Source organism: Tauraco erythrolophus, chromosome 2 (assembly GCF_009769465.1).
Source record: "Tauraco erythrolophus isolate bTauEry1 chromosome 2, bTauEry1.pri, whole genome shotgun sequence".
In the NCBI taxonomy this organism is placed as follows: domain Eukaryota; kingdom Metazoa; phylum Chordata; class Aves; order Musophagiformes; family Musophagidae; genus Tauraco; species Tauraco erythrolophus.
Window position 1 is genome coordinate 112723051 of NC_141466.1, and position 24419 is coordinate 112747469.

Here is a 24419-nt window from a genome sequence, read left to right on the forward strand (position 1 = left end):
GACCTGTTTACTGTTCAGTGACACATAGGCAAAGAATGAGAACAGAAGAAAGAAATTATATGAAAAAATCCTATAGAGGACTTCAGTGGAAGTAATCTAGTTTTGAATTTACTGGAAGTAATCTCTGATTTTGAATTCACTTTATCTGTTTTTAGTTCCCATCTTGAGAACTGCTCAGAAGAAATGTGTATTTATATGTACTAAATTCCAGTAAGTTGTTCTCTTCCTAGAACTTGTAAGATGCTCCATGGAGATAATTTCCTTTTATTTTAAAATGGTATTGGAATTGGTCTCCAGGATAAAAAAAAAAGCTAATAAATCCCTGTTTCAATCATATTAATGGTGTAATCAAAAAGTTAATCGTAGAGTTTCCAGTAAAATAGCGAAGTATTCTGTGATCAGTTGACATATTTGACTCTCTTTGATGAAACTTTATGTGATAACTCAAGCAATAATCTCAGATTACTTTCTTCTGTACAGTATACATGTTGATGCCTTTTATATTGACATAAAAAGAAGATTTTTAGCAGGTTTTGCTTATTTCTTATGTCTTTGGTCAAGTATATTTTCGTTTTCCCCTATGCATAGTTGCTTATGCCCATAATCCGTTTATTTGGTGGGGTAATTTCCTTTATTGCACAATAAGAATGTCTGATGTTTACTCATGTATCTTCCACAATGTTTTCAAGACAGAGGGTAGGGCCTTTTTGACTAGAGAAGGCTTAATTACAGAGAAATCAGAGGCAAAAGCAATGGCAATACTGATAATTTAATTCAAATTTCCTGGTTCACACTCTATTGCCTACAGTTCAAAGATAGACTTGCAACTCTCCAAGGCCAGCTGCAGTTAGGCATCTGTCTTCTAAAGGGAATTGAGAGAATTATCTTTCCCTCCACTTGCCTCCTACTAAAGGCAAAAAAGCTTTCTGCAGGTTCACAGGCACATCCACACATGTCCATTCTCATGTTTGCAACTGTAAGTCTAAAATTTCTGAATCTCTTTTAGATCACAGACACCAGAGAGAGGCACAATGTTTGTCTGGTTCCTATCAATCAAGCTTCCACCGTCTCTCCAAAATTATCCTTTTTTTAAAAAATGGCTTAAACTTGGGGACAGGAAAGGAAAAGAGACATTTCTTTGGAGAATAGAAATAAAATTCAAACTTGGAGCAAATTTAAAGCATTTGAAAAGCAAAAAGCTTAGGGAGACTTGGCTTCTCATACTGGTATATTACATTACCTGTTTAAAAAAGGTCATTGTTCAGAATATTTTTTCCCATGTCTAAATGAAAGCATTACCACATGGTCTTCTGAGGACAACAAAACCACTCTGCCTTCTCCAGTGTAAGCAACAGTAGAATCTTTTACTCCAGTGATGGGGTTATGCAGAGTGAAATCCGAATTTACTAGTGAATTTCTCATTATGATCCATTTAAAAGAAAAACTGTCTTTGACTTGTCTTCTTTCTTGTGAGTCAAGCTTATGAATCAAACTTAGAGCATCTTTTGGGTCACAGTGCTTAATTACAGTGATGTTCAGTATTTATGAATGCATCTGTTGGTTGAAGTGGCATTTCTAGGATGTTTCGGATATTCTTCACTAATGGGTTAAATTCTAATACCACATGTTGCTCAGGCACCCTCTTAGTGATAGAGGAAGGGCTGCCATGCCAACTTCGTAGTTTTTTTTCCCATTCAGAATTATCTTGAAGCTAGAGTTTGGGTACCTGAAAATGCAAGACCACGTCTCTGTGGTATAGATTGGCACTGTTGGATAGAGCCACAAATGCTAACTTAGAAGAAGTTGCAGCCTCTGGCTCAAGGCTAACATAGACTTGAATCCCCGGTTTATATTGTTGTATCCAGTGACAAGCAAGGAAATAACTTACGGGGACTTGGAAGTGGGTAATTGGCTTGCAAGCAGTAGGTAAGAAGTGAATACTGTTGTTTCAGATTAATAATGTATGTTGCTTCCCTGCGACCATTAGTTATGATCTTGACCCATTGTAATTGTAATATATTGTCTTTTATTTATAATATCAGCTAATCTACATTTTTCTCACTTTATCTTGACAGAGAGAGCGGCTGAGAAATATCGAGCGTATTTGCTTCCTCCTGCGAAAGGTGAGCAAAAGCTAGCCTAGGATTTGTGAAGTTTATGGGAATTAAAGTGATCAAGTGGCCATGTGCATTTGTTTGCTCTTTGAATGGTCCTCACAGTCCATTGATGAAAGGCTAGATTCTGCTGCAGAAGTGGAAGTCATGATGACCTTGTCAGGACAGATTATGAAAGGTTAACATAATAGATGATTCCTGTATAAGAACTGAAACTTCAGAACACCGGTCTATTCATTTTGGAACATGCTGTTCAAATGTGGTGAATCATTTTGCAGTTGCTTGAGGTGCTTTTATAGAACCCATCAACTGGTGGTATTGTTGTAGTACAGGCTTTAGAAATACTCTTTTTTTGAACAGTGGCTTACTGTTTTATAAACTAAACATTTTATTAGCTACATATTTAATGTTTAAGTTTTTTGAATAGAAAAGTTGATCTAGTATTTATTTTAACTCGACACAAGAGAGATGCTGATTGCCTCAGTTTCTGAGGGATTTGAAGGAGCTGATAAATTATAGGATTGATACATTCATGGGTTGCTTATCTGTAGCTTGAAAGAGGGTTCTCATAAACACTCATTGTTCTCCTGACTCTGTCCCATTGAAGTAAAAATAATCATAGTTCCAAACTATTTTATTCTGTATGTTCAAGTTTCTATAAATTGCCTTCAGCAGAGTAGTAATGAAGTCACCTAAATTATTCTGCATTTTTGCTTAAAAAGATCATCACTGAAGTGTGAACTGCTGACTGCATTCTAATCAAGATAAGAATTAAATTCGGATATGATTTTAAGAAACTGATGCCTCAGCCATAGAGGTTTTGGGAAAGCCAGTGCTAGGGATCATTGGATTATTGGGGGTGATCCGAAGACGTGACTATGACTCCATGCGGAATCTATGAAGTGTAAATCTCCGATCAGTCAGAACCTGAGTCGTATATGTTTCGTGACATTATGAGCATGTGACTGTTAGGAGCCACATTTAAGTACTTACTTAACCTGTTTATGACCCTAGGGGTGTGAAAATAAGAGAAAATACTTACCACCAATAGCTTTCCAGTTTATCAAATAGGCAGCCAGCCAATTTCAAGCTGTGTCCCACTTTCTTTGGCATGGCGAGTGGTAATGTATTAATATGTGTAAGCCCCATGGGAATGCCTTGCCTGCATCAGTGTTTCGTTTTTATTGAGCCTCAGCCTCACTGTGAACAGCAAAATGGAGCATTTTGGCTGATCACAGACTCTGTATTCATAAGGGATTGGCTTGCTTCTGGTTCACTTAAACAGTTTGTTAATTCAGCCTCTTCTTCAAAGTTCTTTGGGGACACATTTGTTTCAATTGAGAGATTATATACAAGAAGAGGAAGGTGCAATAACTACAGAGATTTGTAGTCTTCAAATCTGACAATCACCAAAAATAGCTTTAGTTTATGTAGTGTAAAGGATTCACTGTTAGGGAAAATTCTGGAGAAACAGTAAAGAATTGAGTACCAGATGTATAGAAACAAGAAAATAGCAGTTCGGATGCTTTCAGCGAGCGCTAAATATATCCATTATTATAACATTGTGTGGCTTGAGGTCTGTTTCTCTTTCTATGAAACAACATATCTGTTTTCCTGTGTTTTGAAGTCAGATAATCCTTTTAAAGGGCTTTGAAAGCAGTGGTATCTTGCTATTTATGACATTAGAACTTAATGCTTAAGATGTGCTGTAAATGTGTTTTTTAAAGGGGTTATAGGTGGGCTACAAAAATATGTTCAGTTTTATTATACCCTAGTTTTAGAAGGGATTCTTGGGAATTATTAAATGGACATACAATGTGTCATATAAATCTGATCCTCATGGGCAAAGAGTTTCTTAAGGATGCATTTTCGATTTTATCTCCAAAATATATGGAAAAGATTATTAACAAACTATGACAGGTATGTGACATATAACTTCTTTACATTTTCCAAAGAAGAATGGAGGATGTAATTGTTCTACAGCCAGACTTTTTCTGATATTTGGTTTGGGGAAACTGTTTCTATATCATTAAAACAAGTAGGGATCATATGAAGAAGATATGTATGGTGCTGGCATGGGTCCATGCATGTACACATGGGCCCATGTTTTTATGGTGCTATAGAATTAGAATTAGATCAACCTAAGTTTTCTGGTTAGTGGAGAATGATTGATTATGTGTAAAGAAGCTATGAACTTTGTATAGCCATGGTCGAATCTCTTCTATCCTGAGGTAAATGAGAGGAAGGATTTACTTTCTGAAGCCAGCACAAAGTGAGGTTCTCTCAGGATACAGTTATCTCATTTCATTCAGTAGTGTGTTTTGGGGGCTTTGTAGTATCTATATGGGCTCGTGTGTGCTCGTTAAGCTGTTGAGTGTCATACAAGTGTTACATGATTCACATAGGACATACCCTAGTTTTGGTGTATGCTGTGGAGTCTGTATCTGTACTCTCTTTTTTGCTAAATTGCCTTTGCTTCTCTAAGGATATGATTGTGTGACACATTACAACGCGGTACAGAGAAACACAAACTAGTTGTGAGTGAGCTGTCTGGAGCTAGTGGAAGCGGTATGGTGTACAGCACTACAGGCTTCTTGAGCTCATGAGCCCTGCTGAGGAGTGCGATAGATGAGGTGTGCCACATAGGGCTACCATGATTTTCATGATTAAATATTTTGGTGGGTTTATTAAAATGTATTCAGTTAATGGTGACAGCAATATTATGTAATTACAATTGCAGTTATACTTCAAGAAATCTACCTACCTGATTGATTCTTGTTGGATATAGTTATTTCAGCATTAAGGACAATTAGGAATTTTCCTAGATTAAAAAACGGTCTACTCCATTAATCAACCACTGTAATATTATTACTTTACCTTTGAGGAAATTTAAATTAAGTTGTGGTTAGGTTATGCATCATAGTGTTTGAATTAATCTGATAAATCCTTACTAAGGAGGAGAGTTGATTGAACTTGCTTCCTGTTCAGCGATCATATTTCAGACTTCAGTTTGCTTATGCCAAACACTGCTGAAGAATATAAGTGGCCTTTCTCAAATTATCATCAAATATTTGGTTTTAAACCTCGTTAAGCTAAAGTAAGAGTTATTTATGAACAGCAAAACTGGGACTGGAACTTACCTGGGAGAGAATTGAGGTAGGTAAAAGACAGCCTTTTACTCATTTTCCTACTGTAGTGGAGCATTTTAGTCGTTAGGCATAAAATTCGTAAACTTGCAAATGTAAGAAAATATTGTACCAGAGCTCAGTCCTTTTTCTTGATTTTGTTTGGGTGTTTTGGGGTTGTTTTTTTTTGCAAGTCCAGAAGGGATGACTTGAAGAGAGAAAATTCAGCAAGAAAACTAACCGCAGGCAAGGTGACATTAATCTCAAAGATGTTCCATATGGACTTGGACTGTCTTGAAAAATATAAACAAGTAGGCAGACAAAAAACCCTGCAGGGACAACTTCTGAATAACCAAACTTAGCCAGTTCAGCTCTCCAGTATTAGCAGTAGTAACAGTAGATTGCAAATAAGTGCTGGGGTGTTTTAAAAAAAAAAAAAAACAACCACCAAAACGTCATTACCTAATCTTTTTTGAAGCAAGTTTTAACATTTTAGTTAGGAGGTTGGGAGTTACAAGTGCTTGATCTCTTCTAGTATTTCTGTCACTGTGATTTCCAGTGGAGCTGCATCTGTGGTAGTAGTTAGGGGTGGAAATTTATTCTGTACTCAATAGTTCTGAGGTTTACCAGATTCAATTCTGGTTTTTGCTACTCTGCAAAAATAAAATAAATCTATCTTTTAAATTTATATTCCATAGTATATACCCTAATACACATCACAGCTTCTCAGACTGAGGAGCCCCCACCCTCTCCCCACCTGGCCGGGAAGAGGAATCCAGGTGGGAATAAGCAATGGCAGCAGGTCCCTGCCCGGCGCGGCAAGCCTGCCCCCTCTGCTCCCGCAACTACCTCCCAGGTTCCGTTACACAACAGATATGAAGCTCTGCAAGTGGAACCAACCCCCAGGGAGGATGACGATACACACACGCTAGTATCCTTCCCTAGGAACACACATATCATCAAGACATCCTCAGTTAAGAAGAAAAGGCGGGTGATTGTTTTAGGAGACTCCCTTTTGAGGGGTGTGGAGGGCCAGATTTGTAGACCTGACCCTTTACATAGGGAGGTCTGCTCCCTTCCTGGGGCAACAATTAGGGATGTGATAAATACTCCCATCTATAGTCAGGCCCACCGATTACTACCCTCTTCTTATTTTCCAAGTTGGTATGGATGACATTAGGAAAAGAAACATCCGGACTATTAAGAAAGATCTCAGGGTTTTGGGAAGAATGTTGAAGGGATCGGGGGCCCGGGTAATATTCTCTTCTGTCATACCGACTCTGGGACATGACACGGGATGGAAAACAAAGATCGAGAATTTAAATAATTGGCTACAAAAGTGGTGTGAGGAAAACAACCTAGGCTTCTTTAACCACGGGCTGACCTTAATGCCAGATCTTCTATCTAGGGATGGGGCGGGTTTGTCTCCACGGGGGAAAAGGCTGCTTGCTACAGAACTAGCTGGAATCATCAACAGGGCTTTAAACTAGATGTGAAGGGGGTGGGGGGGTATTGTCAGAGGATTAACAGCCGAGGACGGCCCTCCATTGTCTGATGAAAGGAGTGTAGGCAGGTGCCTTCAGCCTGCTGCCTCAGTGATAGTAGGGGGTGATATGTGTAGTCAGGAGCAACACACAAGTTGCCTAGAGGTAAAAGAGATTCCCAAAAATAACAGCTCAGGTAATAAAACTTCCCCCCCTAGGGGTGCAGTGGGGTCGAAAGCCCAACTTACGTGCTTCTATACGAACGCACACAGTATGGGCAATAAACAAGAGGAACTGGAAGCTCTTGTTATCGGGGGAAACTATGACATAGTTGCCATCACTGAAACATGGTGGGATGACTCATATAACTGGAGTGCTACCATGGATGGCTACAAGCTCTTCAGGAGGGATAGGAGAGGTAGAAGGGGTGGTGGGGTTGCCCTGTATGTAAGGGAAGGTCTAAACTGTTTAGAGTTAAATGTTGGGGATGACCTAGTAGAATGTCTGTGGGTGAAAATCAAAGGGGGGCCTATGAAGGCGGATATTGTAGTGGGAATCTGCTACAGGCCACCCTATCAGGACAGTGAGACTGATGAGCTATTCTTTAAACAACTGGGGGAAGTCTCGCGCTCACTAGCCCTTGTCCTTATGGGTGACTTTAACCTACCTGATGTCTGTTGGAAGTATAACATGGCAGTCAGGAAACAGTCTAGGCGGTTCCTGCAGAGTGTGGAGGACAACTTCGTATCACAACTGGTCAGTGAACCGACTAGAGAAGGTGCTCCACTAGACCTGCTGTTTGTGAACAAAGAAGGTCTTGTGGGAGATGTGAAGGTTGGAGGACGCCTGGAGCATAGTGACCACGAGATAATAGAATTCTCAATTCTAGGGGAAGTTAGGAGGGGGAACACTAAAACGGCCAAGCTGGACTTTGGGAGAGCTGACTTTGGGCTGTTTAGAAGTCTGATTAACAAAGTCCAATGGGAGACAGCTCTCATGGGTAAGGGGGCGCAGTAGGGATGGTTACTATTCAAAAAGGAAATTCTGGAGGCACAGGAGCGAGCTGTCCCTGTGTGCCGGAAGTCGAGCCGCCGGGGTAGAAAACCAGCTTGGATGACAAAGGAGATTTGGGAACATCTCAAAAGAAAAAGAGATGTCTATAAGTCTTGGAAGAATGGGCAGGCATCCAGGAATCAATACAGGGAGGAAGTTAGGGCATGTAGGGAGATAATCAGGGGGGCAAAAGCCCAATTGGAACTTAGACTAGCCTGCTCCGTAAGGGACAACAAAAAGTCTTTCTATAAATATATTAATAACAAAAGGAGGGCTAAAGATCACCTCCAGATGAGGACAAGGCTGAGGTCCTTAATGCCTTCTTTGCCTCAGTCTTTAATAATGTCAGCAGTTCCCAGGTGAGCTGGCCTTCGGTGTCTGAGTGCAGGGAGGGAGAGCAAATCGAAGCTCCTGTGATCCAAGAGGAACGGGTCAAGGATCTGCTCCTTCGGCTGGATGCCCGCAAGTCTATGGGGCCTGATGGTATCCACCCGAGAGTCCTGAGAGAGCTGGCGGATGTCATTGCCAAACCCCTGTCCATTATCTTTGGACAGTCTTGGCTCACTGGGGAAGTTCCGCTGGACTGGAGGCTGGCAGATGTTACCCCCATTTACAAAAAAGGGCGGAAGAAGGATACGGGGAACTACAGGCCTGTCAGTTTGACCTCGGTGACGGGCAAAGTCATGGAACAGGTTATCTTGAGTGCTATTAATGAGCACATACAGGTTAACCGGGTGATCAGGCCCAGTCAACATGGGTTTATGAAAGGCAGGTCTTGCCAATCAAACCTGATCACCTTCTATGACAGGGTGACCCGCCTGGTTGACGAGGGAAGGGCTGTGGATGTAGTTTTCCTAGACCTCAGTAAAGCCTTTGATACAGTCTCTCATAGTGTTCTGGTTGAGAAACTGGTAACTGCTGGCCTGGATAGGCACACCCTCCTTTGGGTTAAAAACTGGCTGGATGGCCGGGCCCAAAGAGTGGTGGTAAATGGGGCTAAATCCGGCTGGAGGCCGGTCACCAGTGGGGTTCCCCAGGGCTCAGTGCTGGGTCCAGTTCTGTTTAACATCTTTATCAATGACCTGGATGAGGGGATTGAATGTACCCTCAGTAAATTTGCGGACGACACCAAGCTGGGAGGCTGTGTCGATCTGCTTGAGGGTAGGGAGGCCCTCCAGAGGGATTTGAACAGACTGGATCGTTGGGCTGAGGCCAATGGCATGAGCTTTAATAAGGCCAAGTGCAGAGTCCTTCACTTGGGGTATAAAAACCCCAAGCATCGCTATAGGCTCGGGGAAGAGTGGCTGGAGAGCTGCCTGGCGGAGAAGGACCTGGGGGTGTTGGTTGACTACCGGCTTGATATGAGCCAGCAGTGTGCCCAGGTGGCCAAAAAGGCCAATGGGATACTGGCGTGTATCAAGAATAGTGTGACCAGCAGGAGCAGGGAAGTGATCCTGCCCCTGTACTCGGCACTGGTGAGGCGGCACCTGGAATATTGTGTCCAGTTTTGGGCCCCTCGCTTTAAGAGAGATATTGAGCTCCTGGAGCGGGTCCAAAGAAGGGCGACTAAACTGGTCAAGGGGCTGGAAAATAAAACTTATGAGGAGCGGCTGAGGGAGTTGGGGCTGTTTAGCCTGGAGAAGAGGAGGCTGAGGGGAGACCTGATTACAGCCTACAAATACTTGAGAAAAGATGGTGGGGAGGTGGGGGAAGGGCTCTTTACATTAGTGATGGGTGATAGAACAAGAGGAAATGGGTATAAGCTTAGTCAGGGGAGATTCAGGTTGGATGTTAGGAAGTATTTCTTCTCTGAAAGGGTTGTCAGCCACTGGAATAGGCTGCCCAGGGAGGCGGTTGAGTCCCCATCCCTGGATGTGTTTAAGAATAGGGTGGATGATCTACTTGAGAATATGGTTTAATGGGGATTAGGGACGGTTGGACTGGATGATCTCTAAGGTCTTTTCCAACCTAGAAATCTATGAAATCTATGAATCACAGTTATGTTTTACTATATTTACAGGTTTTGGTAAATAACCAAAACCAATATTGCCTAAAATAGCAATTATAGAAGGCATTCCATTTGGAGGGTTGGGGGTTAACGCCACAGGTTCAATTGTAGACACATCATTCCAAGGAAGAAAGTAAGGCTTGATCCTGTGTCTGTGTGGTGCTTGTTTGTCGATGTTGAATGCACATACTCAAAACTTGAAAAAAAAACGTGATATGTTCAGTGAAACATTACTGAGCTCGCTGGATCAGCTAACAGGGAACAAGTTAGCTTTTTAGCTTTTTCTTAATAGCAGATGAAAACAGTAGTATTTTGTAAGTATTGAGATTCTTTTACTTTATATATAGATAAATATTATGAGAAGTCAGCATTTTTAAAAATTAGACCCATGTTTCCTTGTTTATCATTATTCAGCTGACATTGTCTGTCCTGTGTATTTTGGCTGAAGGAGACTGACCAATGTGCACTGTAGTAACTGCCATATGAAATTATTTTTCTACTTGGACCTTATTAGGTTCCAGATCTTCACCTACCAGTAGCTCCTACTGTTTTCTGCATGCAGCAGGTACAGTAGACATACTGCTTTGGAGCGTGTCACGTGTCCCAGTAGCTGATTTCAATTGACTGATCGTATTCTTTTCTTCTTGATTAATTTGCTGGTTATTATGATGATCACTCCTTACATTGTTCTGCTTCCTAGTCACTGTGATGGATTTTAAGTGTGTGTTTCTGAATACGTCAGTTGATTGCTTCATTACGGATTTAGGGATTTATAGTTGTGTGACATTCTTGTAGCCAGTCTGCAGGCTGATAGTCATTAGCAGAGTACTTCTGTAAGCCTATAGCATGGTTCATTAAAACACTTAATGTAAGGTTATATAAGCAAATTTAACAAATGTGATGTACAATCACAAGGAATTTTTAAAGTGATGCGTATCCAGCCATATGTAAGAAGGAATCATACTTTCTTCCTGGGGTTGAAAAATCTCATAAGCAGAAACTACACCAATAAGACAATTATTTTGTTTCAGAACTGAGAATATCAGCAATAGTTTTACCTTTTGTAGTGCTATAAATTTTTTACAACTTCAGTAAAGATGTTTTAATTCCTCATTTAGTTACACTTGACAGAAAAAGAAAATATTGCAGCATAGCCACGCTAAAGGGATAAGTCTGCAGGGTAAATAAATACCAGGTTTGCAGTATGCGTTATGTTCAGAACCTTCTAACCAGTAGTCAACAAACATTTTGTCTTTGAAGTTTAGGTGCTTGTGTTATCTGAGAGAAAAACAGAATTTTCAGTGTAGTGATAAGGTATTTTTGGACTGTGGAAATAACAGTGGTGTTCTGCCTGGCAGGGCAAAGAGGCTGATGTTTCCAGAGTTCTGATAAACTGCTGCTGTAACAAAGATCACAGAGGGAACAAAAAATGACATTTTTCCCATAAACAGTGATTGTTACAATGATGGAGCACATGAACTTTGTCCACTCCCATTAGAGACCAAAGAGTTCATCATTGTTACTGGTTTCTCAGTACATGTTGTATTTCTTGAGGTATCTAATGCTCTCTCTTTTCGTATCTCATCAATATGATGAAACTGCTGACTTAACTAATTATCTGGGCAGCAGGAGAACTATTAGGAGACCCTTGCTACTGAGTGACTCGAAGCATAAAGCCGGATCAAGAGACAATGTGGATAACTTCTGAAGAATTAATATAGAATTATGTATATAGAAAGCATACTGCAGGCATGCAGGTAGTATTCAATACTTTGTCTCCCTGTGACTCAGTGCAATACAGAAGCTGTACCCAAGCAGCCATTGCTATGTATAAAATGATTTAAGTAAATGCTATATATTTTTAAAATTATTTTTATCATCTCAACTGCTTTTTTTTTTGCCCCCCAGTCTTTGCACTGCAATTCAGTTGTTCAAAACAAAGTTGGTTTATATCAAAAAGCTTTCTGGATGTCCTTCGATTTAGGAAGCGTTTGACTTCAAGTTTGATGTTCATGTTTATCATTCATCTGTAAGATTGAACAACAACAAAAGCAGCTGTGATAGCCCTCTGTGGGCACTCTCGCTCCCTCCTTGGCATTGATAGCTTGGAGCAATCTTGGTTTATTGCTCTGAGGTGAAAAACGTGTCGATATTCAAGCATAAACTTAAGTGGAATAGGCCTGGACTTAGATTTGAATTTGAAGTACTTATAATTTAGACATGGATCACAGTTTCATCTCTAGATTTATCAAGGTCTGCATTTTCTGTTGACTGGCCTGATAAAAATATGAGTATGAAACAGTTGTTCAGTAATCCCTTTTTTTAGAGATTTAAACATATGTTATTGGGACTACAGTGATACTCTGAATTAACATTATCATATGAAAAATCTTCATATTTTAAACAAGTTTTCAGTAAATTCAAAAAGGTGGTTTCAGGATTTTTTATTTGTCTTCTTTCTGGAAGAAAATACAATACAGGAGCAAATCTGCTGGGTTTTTGTGATTGGGTGGATATTCTGCTGTCTTACATTTTGCCACCATTTGAATTTTACACTTTTAAAAAATTTTCTTAGTTGGATACTTTGATCTTTTAAAGGCTCTACTGTGCTTCACCCAGAGATTCTTTTCAGCAAGAATTGCATCTCTTTTTCTATTATGTTTTCATTAGTGTTTGTGTTACAGCAATGCTTCCAGACACAAGTAAAGAATAAAACCTTATTGTGCCAGGTGCTAAAAAACCCACATGGTAATAGATATGAAGAGCATTTGTTTACACTCACAAGACATATACACAACAGGAAAGGAAAGGAAAGGTCGTGCAACTGCTCTGATGATAGAAATCTTGTTTTCAGAGAGCTACTTGGTTTTCTTGTTAGCAGGCACAGTTTGAATCTCTTAGTTTTAATTGAAGTTAAAAATGTTTGCTGTTTTTGAGGGGTCTGATGGTTCATTGAGTTAATAATTGTGTGTAGACTTTAATCTCTACAGCAGCTGTTCAAATTCAGCCCTGTCTGGAATCAGACACAAACTGCTGTAGTCCAATTGATAACTGCTGGGAGTAAAATTATCTTTTGTTGTATGCTTAGAGACTTGTGATGCTTGCTCTATAGAAATACTAATAAACATAAACAATATGATGAGATAGATCTCTGTCAACATCATAGTGAGTATGAACTGTACACCCCTGCTATATATATGCACACATAATTAGCTCCTAGACTGCCTCAGAAAAAATTCTAGAGTTTGCATGTAGGCACTGACAAGGATATTAAACAACACCAGTCCCAGTGCTGACCCCTGAGGAACACCACTTGTCACTGATCTGCACTTGGACATCAAGACATTGACTGCACCTCTTTGAGTGCGACCATCCAGCCAATTCCTTATCCACTGAGTGGTCCGCCCGTCAAATCCGTGTCTCTCCCATTTAGAAACAAGGATGTCATGTGGGACAGCATCAAGTGCTTTGCATAAGGCCATGTGGATGATATCATTTTCTCTCATCCACCAACGCTGTAACTGCGTTGTAGAAGGCCACCAAATTTGTCGGGCATGGTTTGCTCTTAGTGAAGCCATGTTGGCTGTCACCAGTCACCTCCTTTTTTGCCATGTGCCTTAGCATAGTTGCCAGAGGATCTGCTCCATGATCTTGCCGGGCACAGAGGTGAGACTGACTGGCCTGTAGTTCTCTGGGTCTTCTTTTTTTCCCCTTTTTAAAAATGGGAGCTATGTTTCCCCTTTTCCAGTTGCTGGGAACTTCACCAGATTACCACGACTTCTCAAATATGATCGATAATGGTTTAGCAACTTCACCTACCAGTTCCCTCAGGAACCATGGATGCATCTCCTCAGGTCCAATGGACTTGTTCACCTTCAGGTTTCTTAGATGGTCTCGAACCTGATCTTCACCTACAGTGGGCTGTTCGTCATTCTCCCAGTCCCTGCCTTTGCTTCCTATGACTTGGGCAGTGTGACTAGAGCACTTCCAGTGAAGACTGAGACAAATGTGCATTGTGCCAGTTCTATTTTTAGTGAAATATACAAATTCCTGAATTCAGCGCTTCTCAAAAGTTAGAAAATAACAATTGTTATTTTTAGCAATCCTTACCTAAGGCTGTCTGTGTGCTTACCTAAGGATAATGAAAAGATACATCCTGCTGTGCCTGCACAGGTGTTCAAAGCAGTGGTAGATCATAAGGGGAAAAGCTACAAAACTATTGCAAGCCTAAGAGTGAAGTATTCAAACTTGTGACTCAGTCACAATTTGATCCTTACCCTCTTTTTACTCCAGGGAGGAAGTAAGATTTGCCAGTATGATGCCTGATGGAAACTGAAACATCTTTTTAAGGGAGATACATATGGTTATTCATAATATTACTCATGAAAATATTTATGTGTAAAACTGTTTCAGGTTAACCAACTGTGTTTTGCTGTTAATCTCATCTTTTAAAAGTTTATTCAATAATCAAAGTGGCAAACAAAGTATCACCCTGTAATAGACAACCTCCTGCCTACAATTCAGCTTCTTCCAGTACTGTTCTGGAGGATACGTAAACATGTCCTTACGATACCAGAACATTACAAGTAACAGCAGAATAAGGCTGAAGATGCAGCAGAAATGTATATGAGTAACTGTTGCCTGTAATGTACTCCTGAGAGCAGTGTACTTCTCAGCTGCTTGGGGTAATGTAAGTTATGCATCTGTTCCTCAGAGCTGTGTGGAAGATATTGGCAAAATTTGACTTGCTAATGAACTGTATTTGATCTAATTTGGTATGCAATAAAGTAAATATTTGCATTTTAATAAAACTGAAGAAATTGGGGTTAAATTGAGTGTCACTGTTATGTTTAGCAGAACATTCATTGTGTATTTAAGTCAGGATCAGACCCTATAAAGCCTCTATGCAATTACAAAAAGCAATATAATACCTAAAAATAGAGTGCAATGATTTTATGTCATACCTGTAATATGGAAGAAAATCGTTTCTGCTGGGAGTAATATGTCCTGCCTTGAATTTAGATGCTGATGTTTTCAGGAAACCTGTTAGACTAACACTGTACCAAATCTGCTTCCTCAGATTGACAGCCTTTACATGCCAGATACGGAAACAGCCCTTTAGTGAACACTTAGTTTTCAGCATTTATGAAACTGTCAATCTTAGGCAGAACCCCAGGAGAAGGCCTGAGGGCCCTTCCTGTGCCGTGCAGATGACTGAACTTCATTTTAATGATCATTGAGATTTCTGCATTCATAGACCTGCCTGTGAAATGAGGGACTGGTTTTCTAGATCCTAACAAACAGCTGTGGTGCTAATTGTCATTCTCACCAGTTTTGGGAGAGCAGACAAAGACGACATGAGCTCTTGGAATAACCCCACTGTGGGGTGTCCTGGCTGGTTGTGTTTGAAACACAATAGTGAGGTAAGGCAAGAAAGTGTTTGTTACCCGATTTCGTGTCGGTGTTGTGAAAATTAGAGAACTTCGCACCCCAGGGTTGCTAACCCAGCTTCTGTTGCTGGTTCTGAATTAACATTAAAAAATGAAAGGTTGTGAAGATATCTCCTGATCCCTACTGAGTGGAAAAGAACAGTTAACGGAGAAGGTACACTTGTAAGATCACAGCACTTCTGCCTTAATGATGTGCCTTCCAAGGACGGGGCACCTTTTTGAATTGTGCTGGTGCCCTGCAGGCCTTGTAGTGGAGAAGTCTTTGTTTAAATCCATTTCATAACCTCTTACCTGTTGGCTGTTATGACCTCCCATAAGCTCTGCAATACAGAAATATTTAGAGATATTCTTGATGAATGTCACATAAAGACCTGATCTTCCTCTGTCACTCTCATTAAAGTTATTATTTGTATTACGATAAAGCTTAGATATTCTAGTCATAAACTAGATCCAGTGGAATCTACAGATTTTAAATAAATTTATCCCCAAGTTACAGAAGGCAAAAATGAGACAATAAGTAGTCAAATGATAGACCTAAATATAGATGTGTTTAGTAGCTGAGATGGAAAGAGCATCCAGAAATCCTGTATTTTAATATTAGATCTGGTACTGTGTTACAGATGGATATGGAATGCTTTGTGAGATTGATAATTAGTTTCTTTGTGTTATTCATTTCATTGTCTGGTATTTGTGCTGCAGAGTGACTTATGTTCACAGCCATTTAATACTGTTTAAAGAAATTCCAGTAGTGCCTTAGAATAATGAAATTTCCTTTACAAAGCATTGACTTTTTGCCACTTCACTTCATTGCCGTCCAGAAAGGTGAAGGGGTGAAAACATAGATGTTATATCCTTTCTTTTATTTCTGCTCTGCGTTTGGTCCATAACATTTAGTCTTGCATGTGTGCACCATTGCTCTCTCCCTGATAAGATGTAAAGCCGAGTATGTGAACTCAGTAGGTTCAGCTGCAGTTTGTTCTTTTGATGATCTGGAATCCATTTCCCAGACATTTTCTTTTCAGCTAGTTGTATGGATCTACGTAGCAGGCTGCTAAATACTTCTAGAGGTTTGCATAACATGGTTTTGAATTACTTAAAAATGCTTTGGCTGTAGGTTTGTGTTATAACCATTTTAACTACACAACTGAATTTCTAAGTGATTGCTATGAGCGACTAGAGAACGGAGTTCATAGAGACACAAGCAAGTGTGAATTTTAACAGGAGAATTGAATGCAATTGAACCTGAAAATTTGGACTGAAAACCTTAGTGTATTTACTGTGGCAGCATTGTGTTGGGCTCTAGGGCAGCCTTTCAGAGTAGGTTTTGAAAGTCGAGTAACTCAAATCATCTAAAGTAGATTAGAAAGATATACTTAATTGGGAAGCCTTCTTGTATTTCAACAGTAAATTTAATGTGTTTCATGTGTTTGATCAATACAAGCAGTATGTTTAAAACTGTTGAAACTGTTAAGGTGTATGGTTTTGTGTATTTAAATTATACACAGTTGACCCTACTTTGGTTTGTGCAATAGCAGGAGCAAACAGATATGATTTGTTTCAGTGTATATATGTTTCACATACATGCACAGACTGGGCTAATGCACACGCTACTGCTACTTTTCTGTTTGTTTCTACTTTCTTTTTTTTCACTTGCTTGCACTACACTTCTGACTTTTGTGGTCTGTGTCAGTCAATTAGAATTTCAGAGTCATTAAATAATCATCTCCCTTTGGTCTCACAATATCTTTAATTCAGCAGCTGATACTCCCCAGTATCCCACGTTAGCTCTGGCAGGCTCTATTAGGGAGGGCTTTAAATTGCAATTAAAATAACTCTTGTATTCTGAAAACCTTGGGTACATCTCCATCCCCTCTTTCCCTGCTACTGGTGAGGACCAATTCTGCATACCAGCTTTAGCAAGCGATATGGTAGAAAAAAAGCAGCAAAGTGAGTGCTATAGTGTCAAGCTGTAGCCATCCTTTAGTGGAAGTAGGTGCAGGAGCATTAATCACTGCAATAAAGCAGCATGTGCAAAGATCAGGCCTAATTTGGGGCCCTGGAGTGGTTCCATGCATGCATGGTGTTTTCAGTTTCTTGTTGCTCTTAGGTGGATGGAAAAGGGCTTGCGTGTTTGTAAGGTGAACAACTTGTTTCCACTTGGGTAATCACCAGAGCTCTTACATTACGTGAAGGAGATTGAACCTCCGCTTCTCTTCAGTTTTTTTCCTGCTATTTGTGGGAGGAGAAGGCAGACATTAAGAAGGGAAGTTGTCTCAGCTTCTGACAGTGTAATGAAGACTCTTAGAAACCCTGGGAAGTATAGAGTGTCTAACGGTTGGCAATTTCTGGGTACTCTGTAAAATCTGTGGTTACAGCGTGGAGGCTGGCGTGCACAGATGGAGACTGATGTAGACTCAGAGTCTTTTGGGGAAGAGAGAGAAATTCTGTAAGAATTACTATTACTGCGTAGCACTCAGGAGTATTGGTCCTAAGCAAAGTACTGGGAAGAAGCATGAAGTCTTGACATTTTAGTGGCTTAACAGTGACTGGGAAAACAGTTTGATTCACTTGTTGCAGTTGAGTTTCTAAGCATGAGAATTTAATAGAACTGATGAATGGAGATTACTCTTCCTGCTATAATATCTCCCCAGTTTTGGTTTCTGTGAGGTATTTTATGTGTCCTGCTCACTGGTGAGACAAACTGTAAGAGACATGCCATGTAAAAATGATGTAATGTTCTGTAAAAGCAAAATTCCATTTGAGAAGGAGGTATCCATATGTAATAAACAGAATAAGGAGGAAAAGTACTGACAAAAAAGATGGATTTTTGTATAAGAACAATAGAACATATTAAGGAGATAGGAAACTGGATAAAATTATTTAAGACTGAGCTTCCTGAGAGATGCCCTTCTGCAGTTGCAATCTACAGAGGTCTTTGTATTCCTATGAACACAAAGAAGCTGCTGACAGGTGCTTAGCTTGAGTGTTTGTTTTCCCATGCTTTAGTTCAGCCAAACCTAGATGTCTATACACAGCAAAGCCTGCCTTATTTTCTTTGGAATTACAGGGAAAGAATCTATCTACATGTGCATATATGTATGTACTGCTTTGTATGAGGATGTATTAAATATTTATTGTCAGGTGGTACTGATATGAGTATGATATCTACCTAAGATTTTACAATGCAAATGATGGATTGTGAATAGGATTTTGCATATTTACTGATATGGATATTTACTTAACTATACATATCAAAGCAAAACTTAGAAAGGTATAGTTGTTTCTTTCCCTTGCTTATGTTATAGCAAAAGATGTTTCTGATTAGCAGCATTTTCGTCCAGAAGCTGACTTCCTCTTCAGGATTTTCTGTGCTTTTCGACAGGTAAATGTCAGCCAGCAGAATTTCTGGTGATAAATTTGTAATGCCCTTCATTAGCTTGGGACTCAAAAGTGACCACATTGCAGCCCTTAAAAATTGTACTGCTTTACCAGTTTCTCCTTCAACTCCATGTTCCATAACCATACCAAGACTTCATCTTGAGCTGTGCCAGAAAGCAGCATTTGTTATATGAATCAGAGTGTTCCTGGTTCAAAAATAGAAGAATACTGTTTATATCCTAACCTGTTTACCATCTCACAGTTTCATATGCTCTCCTAGGCGTGAATTAAAGACGTGAGTTTAATTCCTATTGCACAGGTATCTGTATCACAGAAATTACTATTGCAGTTGACTACCTCAGCAGGATCAACAAGGACTGACTGTTGCTGATTTTTCAGCCAGCTTTCTTCTCTCCAGGAGCTGAATCCTGTGTTTGCTAAAGTTGATTGAAAGTTTCCATTGGTTTCAGAGGACATTGTGTCAAACTGCAGGATGATTCTTACAGCCAAGAACTGAGGCAGTGTTATTTTTTAGTTATTTAGTTATGCAGTTTACTTTTCCTCACAAGTCTTGCTGTTAGTGCCTTTCTACACTTTATACTGTTAAATCTTTCACCTCCTTTTAGATTTAGTCTCTTAGGTAAATCGCCTGAATGTAAACTGTAATTGGCTTTGCAGGCTGGGCTTTGTTTGCTTCTTTGCATGAATTCTTTTCAGAAACTGTTATCAGCACTGATCCTTTATTTATTTATGTCCACAGAAAAATATCACTCCAAGAAAAGGGTAAAGAGACATAAATGACCCATTTGTTTTTCTATCAAAAGCATAAAGGTAGATTTAATTTACAGAAGAAACTGTGACAAGAAAGTGAGTCCGTTTCTGAGAGTCCACTGCTTCCTTTGTTTCCTACCTAGCTTCATAGCAGATTTTTCGTTTTGATTTGGTTTTTAAGCTTTGCATAAATTTTCACCATGCATTTCCTTCCCTGTTATTACCAGCCAGCCCACTGATCAGGCAGCAGAGTTGTGTTCTTGCTAAGTTTGTGGATTGTGTTGGAATCAGAAATCAAATATGTGATAATGAATGTAATATGCTTTTAAGCATTATGATGTTTAGTGGGTAGATGTACATCATGAAGACCTTTCTTGTCTGCAATTTGTGATGAAGATGAATCATTCTTTGGGGAAAGGTTGTAGTCATGTTGTATATCACATTCTAAAAATGAAAAAAAAAACCATCTAGCAGTGATAAATAACTGCCAAATCTCCAAAATCTGAACAATGTAATTGTATTATGATTTGTCATCCACAGAAGATAAGCTTTTGAGAATGTTTAAGTCGAAGGTGTAGACACAGAGATATCCAAATGTGTTAGCTACTTCAAGTAGTGAAGTTAAACGTAAGCAGAAAAATACGTTCCATGTGAGGTGGAAAGGCTCCTAGAACCAAGAAGAATGAATTAATTGCAGCACAGTGGTGTGGGAGTAGGTGGGCATTGGGAGTAGCTGCATAGTAGATTTTACATTGTTTTAAAAAATAGAGCTCACTTTAACTATTTGACAGATGAAAATGAATTTAGATCAAAAGAAACCCCTCAAATGCTTTTTTTGATTTAACTTTGATTGATGTAGCTTCAAGCCGCAGCAAGAGATGCAGATGAACTGTTTATGGGATGGTTTGGCTTTGAGAAATATGTACTGCTGGAAATTAATCTCTTCTATGATTTGAAGAAAAGAAACAGATTTCTGAGAAAAAGCAGTGAAAGAAAGCAGAAGAAAGCCAGCTAAGAAATGGGAAAGCAGTGAAAAAAGCAAAATGCTTTTAGAAATAACTGCTCTGAATCAACATCACATACATTTCTGTATGCCAGCTGCCCACTCACTTTCTCTTTTAATAGAAAGAATCATCTTGGATGTGAAACAAGTAGTGTGGGGAGCCATGGGTTTACTGAGGAAGTGAGTTTCCTGTCTTAGTGGGTTTTAGCTTGCAATGCTGACTTAGTAATGGATTTGATCTCTTCAGGGTGTATAACATATCAAAATGGTAGAAGCAGCCTTCTGTTTTTCCAACAATGCTCCTCCAGTATAGAAGTGAGGCTTCATTTAATAGCTTTATTATTTCCTTTCTGAAAGCATCAGTAATGAAACTTAATTCTTTAAGGTCTCCTTTACAGACATTCATTTAGTTGCACAATGGTTCTGTGAGGGAGGCAGTAATATAGTCTGGAAATATAATAATAATGTAATGTAATCCTCAGAAATCTGGAGCACCAGCTAAGACAATAAGTGATTTGTCCCATGCCTCTCAACAAGCCCCTGGAGTACAGCCATGGTTAGAACCTGAACAAACCTGGCACTGTCTTCTGCTCATTGCTCATAGCCAAGCCGTCTGTCAACTGAGGTATGTCTAGGGCCAGACACAGACACACAGGAGACGTGCAGAGATGGTTTGTTTTCTGAAAAACTGCTTAGGTGACTAAAATCGAAGAGGTGTTTTACTGACATCTGTTATTTATTTTCTTTTCTTTTTAGCTGGTGCTGCCGGAGTACTCTATCCATAGTCTTTTCTGCATAATGTTTTTGTGCGCACAGGAGTGGCTCACACTGGGTTTAAATGTTCCTTTGCTTTTTTATCACTTCTGGAGGTAAGTCCATCTTTTATATGCTGACTGCTTTTTAGCCTTATTTGCCAACTCAGCACACATGCAGATTGAGTGAACTGTGCAGTACGGTGATAGGAGTATGGCTGAATACCTTTTGCCTAAAAGCAGCTGAAACTTACATTTCCAGAGGAAAAGTAGATATTTTTCATGAACATTTAGGATGGGGAAAGAAAACACATAATATAAATGTGGCTTGCAGTTACTAACTTAGATAAATATTCTGAAGGGTGTCAGGATGCACTCAGCACAACTGAATGAAAACTTGAAAATTAAATAGGCTGGAATCTGAAAGTGAAACTTGGTGAGGCTCTAAACACTTCACAGATATGGAGTTGTAAGGCAGTTCATATCTGGAAGATCTTGGACCTTTTCATTCAGCCCTAGCAAGGAAACCTTTCCATTGGAGTTGTGAAATACAGACTTTTGCTGGAGAATTTTGCTTCTTATCTTTTTTGACAACTTTGTGCTTTTTTTCAGTATAAAATAAGTTGTTCCTTGCTGTACAGTACAGAATTTCTGTTTTGCAAGAGAAGTTGCTCTTAGATACTCTTGGAGTAGGGATTGCAGTAGATGAAGAGCTGTTGTCTTCACCCTGCCCATGTGAAAAAGTGGGGAGTGTTTCCAGTCTGGATCTCTGCTATGTGTTTATATTCACTGAGGGGCTTTCAGAGTTGATCATATCAGACCTGCTGTCGAGCAGCTTTAATGTTTTCTGGACAGGCAGTGCAGCTACTGCTGCTGCATCTTCCTCTTCATTCCAGTGGAGGATCAGCCTTCTGTTACCTTTGAAGATAACCAAGAAACATCAGTTTTTGTGGTTGTCAGTCTGGAGTCTTCACTAGTTTTGCATTTCCACAGTGTTTGTAAAAGCACAGATGATTTTTGTCTGTCAGGGTCTCTTTGTGTTACAAAGATACATATGGAAGCAGATACTTCCTGTTGCAAAATAGCTTGAAGAATAATTCTGTAAAGAAGGCAAAACCGTTATCTCAACTTGGAACTAAAAGGTAGGAGCCTTTTCTTCACTATTTTCTGCAAAAACTTGGCAAGTCCCCTGAAGGGGGCCTGCAAGAAAGCTGGCGAAGGACTTTTTACAAGGGCATGTAGTGATAGGACAAGGGCCAATGGCTTTAAACTGAAAGGGGGTAGATTTTAATTAGATATAGGGAAGAAACTTTTTACAATGAGGGTGGTGAAACACTGGAACAGGTTGCCCAGAGAGGTTGTGGATGCTCCATCCCTGGAAGTGTTCAAGGCCAGGCTGCATGAGGCTTTGAGCAACCTGACCTAGTGGAAGGTGTTCCTGCCCATTGGCAGGGAGGTTGGAAATAGATGATCCTTAATGTCCTTTCCAACCCAAACCATTCTATGATTAATGCAGTCATAAGATAAAGTGTATTATTCAGAAGTTAGAGTGCCAGTATTGTTCTCAGAAAGCTAAATGGAGTGAAGGTACGAGTGTTTTTCTCTCTTTTGGTTATGTGCAATCAAAATACTAATGTTTTATGGTGCCATTTTACTAACGGTTAACAGCCAAAGTGTGACAATAATGCTGGTTCAAAAAGTTTTTAAAAACAAATTTAAAAAAAAACGTATTTTGTGTCCAAGGTGAAATCATCAGACTCTAAATATAAAGATATCAGCCTTTGGAGAGAACTTTCGATTGTCTTTGTTTCATTGATTCTCCATATGCTTTGTTAGAGTTAATCCATAATTTCTGCTGGTTTAACTAAGGTTTGGGTTCATTGTTTAAAGTTCCACACAAAACTATGGGAAGATAGTGTATAATATCTCCATCCTGATGAAGATAATTAAGCAAGATTTCACGTGTGGACTCTGTAAAAGAATTTGTAATGTTATTAGAGATTGTAGGTGGATATAACTAATCATAGAATCATAGAATGGTTTGAGTTGGAAGGGACCTCAAAGATCATCTAGTTCCACCTTCCACTACATGAGCTTACCCAAAGCCTCATCTAAACTGACCTTAAACACTTCCAAGGATGGGGCATCCACAACTTCTCTGGGCAACCTGTTCCAGTGTTTCACCACCCTCAGAGTGAAGAATTTGTTCCCTAGATCTAATCTAAATCTCCCCTCTTTCAGTTTAAAGCCTTTGGCCCTCATTCTATCATTACATGCCTTTGTAAAATGTGCCCCTCCAGCTTTCTTGTAGGCCCCCTTTATGTACTGGAAGACTGCTAGAACGTCGTCCTGGAACCTTCTCTTCTCCAGGCTGAACAACCCCAGCTCTCTCAGCCTGTCTTCATAGGAGAGGTGCTCCAGCCCTCGGATCATCTTTTTAGCCCTTCTCTGGACCTGCTCCAACAGCTCCATATCCTTCTTATGTTGGAGACCCCAGAGCTGAACACAGTACTGCAGGTGGGGTCTCACGAGAGCAGAGCAGTGGGTCAGAATCATAGATTCATAGATTTCTAGGTTGGAAAAGACCTTAGAGATCATCGAATCCAACCGTCCCTAATCCCCATTAAACCATATCCCTAAGTAGATCATCCACCCTATTCTTAAACACATCCAGGGATGAGGACTCAACCACCTCCCTGGGCAGCCTATTCCAGTGGCTGACAACCCTTTCAGAGAAGAAATACTTCCTAACATCCAATCTGAATCTCCCCTGACTAAACTTATACCCATTTCCTCTTGTTCTATCGCCCGTCACTAATCTAAAGAGCCCTTCCCCCACCTCCCCACCATCCCTTCTCAAGTATTTGTAGGCTGTAATCAGGTCTCCCCTCAGCCTCCTCTTCTCCAGGCTAAACAGCCCCAACTCCCTCAGCCGCTCCTCATAAGTTTTATGTTTCAGCCCCTTGACCAGTTTAGTCGCCCTTCTTTGGACCCGCTCCAGGAGCTCAATATCTCTCTTAAAGCGAGGGGCCCAAAACTGGACACAATATTCCAGGTGCCGCCTCACCAGTGCTGAGTACAGGGGCAGGATCACTTCCCTGTTCCTGCTGGTCACGCTATTCTTGATACACGCCAGTATCCCATTGGCCTTTTTGGCCACCTGGGCACACTGCTGGCTCATATCAAGCCGGTAGTCAACCAACACCCCCAGGTCCTTCTCCGCCAGGCAGTTCTCCAGCCACTCTTCCCCGAGCCTATAGTGATGCTTGGGGTTTTTATAC

At 40.1% G+C, this 24419-nt stretch overlaps 1 protein-coding gene across 2 annotated transcripts in view; it reads left to right on the forward strand.

Annotated features, from left to right (window-relative positions):
* The window catches only part of CNIH3 (cornichon family AMPA receptor auxiliary protein 3), a 57868-nt gene that overhangs the window by 28831 nt on the left and 4618 nt on the right, over positions 1-24419 (forward strand). The window contains exons 3-4 of one of the 2 annotated variants that reach the window (XM_086629763.1): positions 2076-2123; positions 21143-21255. In XM_086629763.1, the coding sequence (XP_086485889.1) occupies positions 2076-2123; positions 21143-21255 (161 nt within the window). The remainder of the gene's footprint in view (positions 1-2075; positions 2124-21142; positions 21256-24419) is intronic. The other variant, XM_086629773.1, reaches the window with a different exon arrangement.